Source organism: Anser brachyrhynchus (genome assembly GCF_964034855.1).
Source record: "Anser brachyrhynchus genome assembly, contig: SCAFFOLD_527, whole genome shotgun sequence".
NCBI classification, from domain to species: Eukaryota; Metazoa; Chordata; class Aves; order Anseriformes; family Anatidae; genus Anser; species Anser brachyrhynchus.
In genome coordinates, this window is record NW_027664104.1 from 1 (window position 1) to 7,638 (window position 7,638).

Genomic DNA, 7,638 nt, shown 5'->3' on the forward strand with positions numbered 1-7,638 from the left:
TATCAGGGTGTACTGGGGGAACTGGGGGGGACTGGGAGGTACTGGGGGTACTGGGGGAACTGTGGGCACTGGGGGATACTGGTGGGACTTGGGGTATCTGGGGGTACTGGGGGAACTGGGAGGGACTGGGGGCACTGGTGGTTCCTTGAATACTGGGGGGACTGGGGGCACTGGGAATAGTGGAGATATGGGAGAACTGGGGAGCACTGGTGGTACTGGGGGAACTGGAGGGTACTGGGGGGGGGGGTACTGGGGGGACTGGCGGGTACTGGAAGCACCGGGGGGACTGGAGGGTACTGGGAAGACTGGGGGGACTTGGGGGTACCGGGGGGTATCTGGGGTTATTGGGAGCACTGGTGGTACTGGGAATACTGGGGATACTGGGGGGAGGGGGTAATGGGGATACTGGGGGAGAATGGGGAGTACCAGGGGCACTGGAGGGTACGTGGGGTTACTGGGGGATACTGGGGAGTACCGGGGGCACTGGAGGGTACTGGGAATACTGGGGGGGCTGGGCGGAGTTCTGGGGCACTGGGGATAGTGGAGGTACTGGGAGCACTGGGCCACTGGGGGGCACTGGTGGTACTGGGAATAGTGGGGGGACTGGGAGGGGACTGGGGGCAGCGGGGATAGTGGAGGCACTGGAGGTACTGGGAGCACTGGGTCACTGGGGGGCACTGGTGGTACTGGGAATACTGGGGGGACTGGGGACACTGGGAGCACTGGGAACACTGGGGACATGGGGGGTACTGGGGCACTGAACGATACTGGGAGCCACTTGGCCACTGGGGGGCACTGGGAGCACTGGGGATACTGGGAGCACAGGGACACCGGGGGTTCTGCAGGGTACTGGGGATACTGGACGCACTGGGGGATACTGGGGGGAGGCACTGGGAACACTGGGGACACTGGGGGCACGGGGGATAGTGGGGGGACTGGAGGTGCTGGGGGTTCTGGGGGCACTGGGGGGTACTGGGAGCACTGGGGGGTATTGGGGGCACTGGGGGATACTGGGTGGCAATAGTGGAACTGGGAGCACTGGGGGGTACTGGGGCACTGAGGGACACTGGGGGGCCACTTGGGGGCAGTGGGGATACTGGGAGCACTGGAAATAGAGGGTATTGGGAGCACTGGGAGTTACTGGAGATACTGGGAGCACTGGGGATAGGGGGGTGCTGGGGGTACGGGGTGGCACTGGGCCGTACTGGGAGCAGTGGGGAGTTATTGGGGGTACTGGGCCATACTGGGAGCACTGGGCCGTACTGAGAGCACTGGGGACGGGGGGGTTATAGGGAGCACTGGGCCGTACTGGGAGCACTGAGACGTACTGGGAGCACTGGGGACGGAGGGTTATAGGGAGCACTGGGCCATACTGGGAGCACTGGGCCATACTGGGAGCACTGGGGATGGGGGGTTATAGGGAGCACTGGGCGATACTGGGAGCACTGGGACGTACTGGGAGCACTGGGGACAGAGGGTTATAGGGAGCACTGGGCCGTACTGGGAGCAGCGGGGATGGGGGGTTATAGGGAGCACTGGGCCATACTGGGAGCACTGGGCCGTACTGGGAGCAGTGGGGACGGGGGGTTATAGGGAGCACTGGCCCATACTGGGAGCACTGGGCCGTACTGGGAGCAGTGGGGACGGGGGGTTATAGGGAGCACCGGGCCATACTGGGAGCACTGGGCCATACTGGGAGCAGCGGGGATGGGTGGTTATAGGGAGCACTGGCCCATACTGGGAGCACTGGGCCGTACTGGGAGCAGTGGGGACGGGGGGTTATAGGGAGCACTGGGCCATACTGGGAGCACTGGGCCGTACTGGGAGCAGTGGGGACAGGGGGTTATAGGGAGCACTGGGCCGTACTGGGAGCACTGGGGATGGGGGGTTATAGGGAGCACCGGGCCGTACTGGGAGCACTGGGGACGGGGGGTTATAAGGAGCACTGGCCCACACTGGGAGCACTGGGCCGTACTGGGAGCACTGGGCCCGCCTCCCCGGAAGTCCCGCCCCGCTCCGCTCCCGCCTCAACCCTTGACGTCATCAGCAGGCGCCGCGCGCGCCCCGCCAGGCCCCTCCCCCTTCCCGTGACGTCATCACCAGGCGCCCCCCCCCCTCCCGCCATGTTCCGCGCCGGGCCCCGCGGAGCCGCCGCCGCCGCCTGGGCCTGGGCCCGGGGCCGGGCCGGGGCCGCGCGGGTGAGGGGCGGGGCCTGGGGGGAGGTGGACGGGGCTTGGATGGGGGTGTGGGGGGGGCTGGGGGTGGTGGGAGGGGCTTGGGGGGGTCCCCGGGGGCCGGGGTCCCGCTAACGGCCGCGACCCCGCAGGTGGCGGCGGGCACCGGGAGCGGCGGCGGTGAGTGAGGGGGGGGGCACGGGGGGGAGGGGGGGGGCGTGGGGACATCGCGGGGACCGGGGGGGCACGGGGGGGAGGGGGGGGGCATGGGGACATTGGGGACCGGGGGGGCATTGGGGGGATGGGGGGGGCATTGGGGGGACGGGGGGGGCATGGGGACGTTGGGGACCGGGGGGGCATTGGGGGGACGGGGGGGGCACGGGGGCGTGGGGGGGGCATTGGGGACATTGGGGACATTGGGGACCGGGGGGGCATTGGGGGGATGGGGGGGGCATTGGGGGGACGAGGGGGGCATGGGGACATTGGGGACGTTGGGGACGGGGGGGGTATTGGGGGGATGGGGGGGGCGTGGGGACGTTGGGGACGGGGGGGCATTGGGGACATAGTGGGGGTGGGGGGGACATTGGGGGGATGGGGGGGGCATGGGGGACAGGGGGGCCATGGGGACTGGGGGGGGCATTGGGGACGTTGGGGACAGGGGGGGCATTGGGGCGATGGGGGGGGCATTGGGGACGGGGGGCCATGGGGGCTGGGGACGGCACTGGGGACATTGGGGACAGGGAGGGCATTGGGGACATCGTAGGGACGGGGGGGGCATTGGGGGCATTGGGGACGTTGGGGGGGCATTGGGGACAGGGGGGTCTCGGGGATAGGGGGGTCTTGGGGACACTGGGGACAGGATGGGGACAGTGGGGACAGGGGGGCATTGGAGGCATTGGGGGCATTGGGGACATCGTGGGGGTGCTGGGGACAGCGGGGACATGGGGTCAGAGACATCCTTGGGGACACTGGGGACAAGATGGCCATGGGCTTGAGGACATCACTGGGGACACTGGGGACAGGGTGGCTGTGGAGTCGGGGACACTGGGAATAGGACGGCCATGGGGTTGGGGACATCCTTGGGGACAGGGTGGCCACGGGGTTGGGGACATCCGTGGGGACACTGGGGACAGGATGGCTGTGGGGTCAGGGACACCCTTGGGGACAGGATGGCTGTGGGGTCGGGGACATTTTTGGGGACACGGTGGCCATGGGGCTGGGGACATTGGGGACAGGATGGCTCTGGGGTCAGGGGCATCCTTGGGGACAGGGTGGCCATGGGGCTGGGGACACTGGGGATACTGGGGACAGGATGGCTGTGGGGTCAGGGACATTTTTGGGGACACGGTGGCCATGGGGCTGGGGACATTGGGGACAGGATGGCTCTGGGGTCAGGGGCATCCTTGGGGACAGGGTGGCCATGGGGCTGGGGACACTGGGGATACTGGGGACAGGATGGCTGTGGGGTCGGGGACACCCTTGGGGACAGGATGGCTGTGGGGTCGGGGACATTTTTGGGGACACGGTGGCCATGGGGCTGGGGACACTGGGGACAGGATGGCTGTGGGGTTGGGGACATCCTTGGGGACAGGGTGGCCATGGGGTGGGGACGTTGGGGACAGGCTGCCTGTGGGGTCGGGGACACCCTTGGGGACACCGGGGACGAGACCCGAGCCCACGCACCCAGCGGGGACATCGGGGTCCCCAATCCCTTCTTCCCCAACAGAGCTCCCGGCGCCGCCACCGTCCCCATCCCCGTCCCCGTCCCCGCCGTCCCCGTCGCTGTCCCCGTCCCTGTCCCCGCTGTCCCCGGTGCTGCGGGCGGTGGGGGTCCCGGTGGCCCCGGGGGGGGGTGGCGGCGCAGGCGTGGCTGGGCTCCCTGCGCCACCCCGCCGCCGAGCGCCTGGGGCTGGCCGAGCTGCACCCCGACGTCTTCGCCGTCGCGCCCAGGTGGGGCCTTTTGGGGGGGCGGGGGGGGGGGGGCTTTTGGGGTCGGGGGGGCCTTTGGGATCAGGGGGGTCCCCTTTGTCATGTGGGGGGTCATTACTTGGGGTGTAAGAGCCCCATTTAGGGTGTGAGAGTCCCTATTTGGGGTGTTGGGGTCCCCATTTAGGGTCTTGGGGACCCCATTTAGGGTCTTGGGGTCCATATTTGGGGTGTGGGGGTCCCTATTTAGAGTGTTGGGGTCCCGTTTGGGGTGTTGGGGACCCCTTTTAGGGTGCTGGGGTCCCTATTTAGGGTGTTGGGATCCCAATTTGGGGTGTCGAGATTCTCTTTGGGGTATTGGGGTCCCCGTTTAGGGTGTGGAGGTCCCCTTTGGCGTGTGGGGGTCTCCTTTGGGGTGCTGGGGTCCCCATTTGGGTGTTAGGGTCCGTATTTGGGGTGTAGGGTCCTTATTTAGAGTGTTAGGGTCCCCTTTGGGGTGTTGGGGTCCCCATTTGTGGTGTGGGGGTCCCATTTAGGGTGCTGGGGTCCCTATTTGGGGTGTTGGGGCCCCCATTTAGGATGTTGGGGTCCCTGTTTGGGGTGTGAGGGTCCCCGTCGGGGCGTTGGGGTCCCCTTTTGGGGTGTGGGGGCAGTGGGGGCCCCCCGGGTGACGTCCCCACCCCGTGTCCCGCAGGCTGGACATCCTGCACGCGGTGGCCACGTGGCAGAAGAACTTCAAGAGGATCGTGAGTGGGGGTTTGGGGTCTGGGGGGGAGGTTTTGGGGGCAGAGGGGGAGGTTTTGGGGCAGAGGGGGAGGTTTTGGGGACAGACAGGGAGGTTTGGGGGAGAAGGAGAGGTTTTGGGGCAGGGGAAGAGGTTTTGGGGCAGAGGAAGAGGTTTGGGGGCAGAGGGGGAGGTTTTGGGGCAGAGGGGGAGGTTTGGGGTGAAAGGGAGGTTTTGGGGTGAGAGGGAGAGGTTTGGGGGCGGAGGAGAAGGTTTTGAGGGGAGAGGAAGGGGTTTTGGGGCAGAGGGGGAGGTTTTGGGGCAGAGAGGTTTGGGGGCAGACGGAGATGTTGTGGGGGAGGTTTTGGGGCAGAAGACGATGTTTGGGGGTGAGAGGGAGGTTTTTGGGGTGAGACGGAGAGGTTTTGGGGTGAGAGGGAGAGGTTTGGGGTGAGAAGGAGGTTTTTGGGATGAGAGGGAGGTTTTTGGGGGAGAGGGAGAGCTTTGGGGGACAGCGGGACTTTTTTAGGAAAAGGCGCTCCGGGGGAGGCAGAGGGAGTTTTTTAGGATGGAGAAGCTCTGGGGGGGACCGAGGCGGGTCTGGGGATACCGAGGGAGATTTGGGGGGGCTCGGGGGGGACGACCCGGTGCCGGATTGGGGGGGGGGGGGGATATTTAACGCCCCGGACCCCCCCCCCCAGAGCTACGCCAAGGTGAAGACGCGCGCCGAGGTGCGCGGCGGCGGGCGCAAGCCGTGGCGGCAGAAGGGGACGGGGCGCGCGCGCCACAGCAGCATCCGCTCCCCGCTCTGGCGAGGGGGTGAGTGACCCCCCCCAGGGTCGCCAAGGGGGGTGGGGGGTTTCGGGGACCGTATTCGGGACCCCCCCCACCCCCAAACCTCATCCCGTTTCCCCCCCCCGACCCCGCAGGCGGCATCGCCCACGGCCCGCGGGGTCCCACCAGCTACTACTACCTGCTGCCCATGAAGGTGCGGGTGCTGGGGCTGAAGACGGCGCTCACCGTCAAGCTGATGCAGGTACGGGGACCCCAAACCCACCTTGGGGGGGGGCTTCCCGGTGTCCCCCCCCCCCCAGGTGGGGACCTGGGAGGTGACGTTTGGGTTTCCCAGGACCAGCTCCACGTGGTGGACAACCTGGAGGTGCCCACGGCCGACCCCCGGTACCTGCAGGACCTGGCGCGCTACCGCCACTGGGGCAGCTCCGTGCTCATCGTCGACGTGTGAGCACGCGCGCGTGTCCCCCCACCACCACCCCGTGTCCCCCCCACCACCCCGTGTCCCCCACCACCACCCCGTGTCCCCCCCCGCCCCGTCCCGGTGTCCCCCCGCCCCGTCCCGGTGTCCCCGAGGCGTAATTCTCCCTTTCCTCCCCCAGCGATGAGATGCCGGAGAACATCGAAAAAGCCGTGGCTGGCCTCAAAACCATCACCCTGATCCCCGTCGTAGGTGAGAACCCCGCAGCCGCCGTCCCCGAAACGTCCCCGAAACGTCCCCAAAGCGTCCCCAGAGCGTCCCCGCGCCAGGCGCCGACGTCCCCCGCGTGTCCCCGCAGGTCTCAACGTCCACAGCATGCTCAAGCACCAGACGCTGGTGCTGACGGTGGCCGCCGTGGACTTCCTGGAGAAGAAGCTGCTGTGGCACGACGCCCGCTACTCGCCGCTCTACCCCTTCTCCATGCCCTACAGCGACATCCCGTAGCCGGGACGGGGGCTGGGGGCGCTGCGCGTCCTCCCCCCCCCCCATTAAAGTGAGGTCGTGCCCAGCTCTCGGGTTTTGTCGTGGTTGGGGGGGGGGGGGGAGTGGGATGGGTGCTTGCAGACCCCCTCCTGGGGTTCGTGACGGCTCCTGGGCTCGTGGTATGGCTGCCCTGTGGGGACACGGGGACGTGCGGCCACCCTATGGGGACATAGAGGCACCCCACGGGGACACGGGGACATACAGACACGCCTTGGGGACATACAGGCACCCCTTGGGGACATTCGGACATACGGCCACCCTATGGGGACATACGGCCACCCCTCGAGGACATACAGCCACCCCTTGGGGACATGGAGACACATAGCCACCCCATGGGGACATAGAGACACCCCACGGGGACACAGGGACATACAGACACCCATCAGGGACATACAGACACCCCTTGGGGACATGGGGACACATAGCCACCCCATGGGGACGTACAGCCACCCCTTAGGGACATGGGGACGTACGGCCACCCTATGGGGACATACAGCCACCCCTCGGGGACATAGGGACACGTAGCCACCCCTTAGGGACATGGAGACATACAGCCACCCCATGGGGACACAGGGACATACAGACACCCCTCAGGGACATACAGCCACCCCTTGGGGACATGAGGACACATAGCCACCCCATGGGGACATACAGCCACCCCTCGGGGACACGGGGACATACAGACACCCCTCAGGGACATACAGACACCCCTTGGGGACATGGGGACACATAGCCACCCCATGGGGATGTACAGCCACCCCTTAGGGACATGGGGACGTACGGCCACCCTATGGGGACATACAGCCACCCCATGGGGACACGGGGACATACAGACACCCCTCGGGGACATACAGACACCCCTTGGGGACACATAGCCACCCCTCGAGGACATACAGCCATCCCTTAGGGAGGTGAGCGGTGGCACCTGGTGGCATCTGGTGGCACCCAGGCCCCGCTGCGGGGCTGGGGACACCGCGGAAGGGACAGCAATGGAGAAGGGCTAGTGGTGGTGGTGGTGTCACGTCGGTGCCACCGTGCAGGGCCGGCTCGCCTCGTCC

General features: G+C 67.2%; 1 protein-coding gene across 1 annotated transcript; it reads left to right on the top strand.

Annotated features, from left to right (window-relative positions):
• Nucleotides 1-2,108: 2,108 nt before the first annotated feature.
• On the top strand, nt 2,109-6,605 carry MRPL4 (mitochondrial ribosomal protein L4). The gene is given in 10 exon segments (XM_080608467.1): nt 2,109-2,198; nt 2,327-2,354; nt 3,901-4,097; nt 4,099-4,124; nt 4,795-4,846; nt 5,526-5,643; nt 5,754-5,860; nt 5,954-6,063; nt 6,219-6,289; nt 6,396-6,605. Coding segments are annotated over 10 exon segments (930 nt in total). The 5' UTR covers nt 2,109-2,123; the 3' UTR covers nt 6,542-6,605.
• The last annotated feature ends 1,033 nt before the right edge of the window (nt 6,606-7,638 follow it).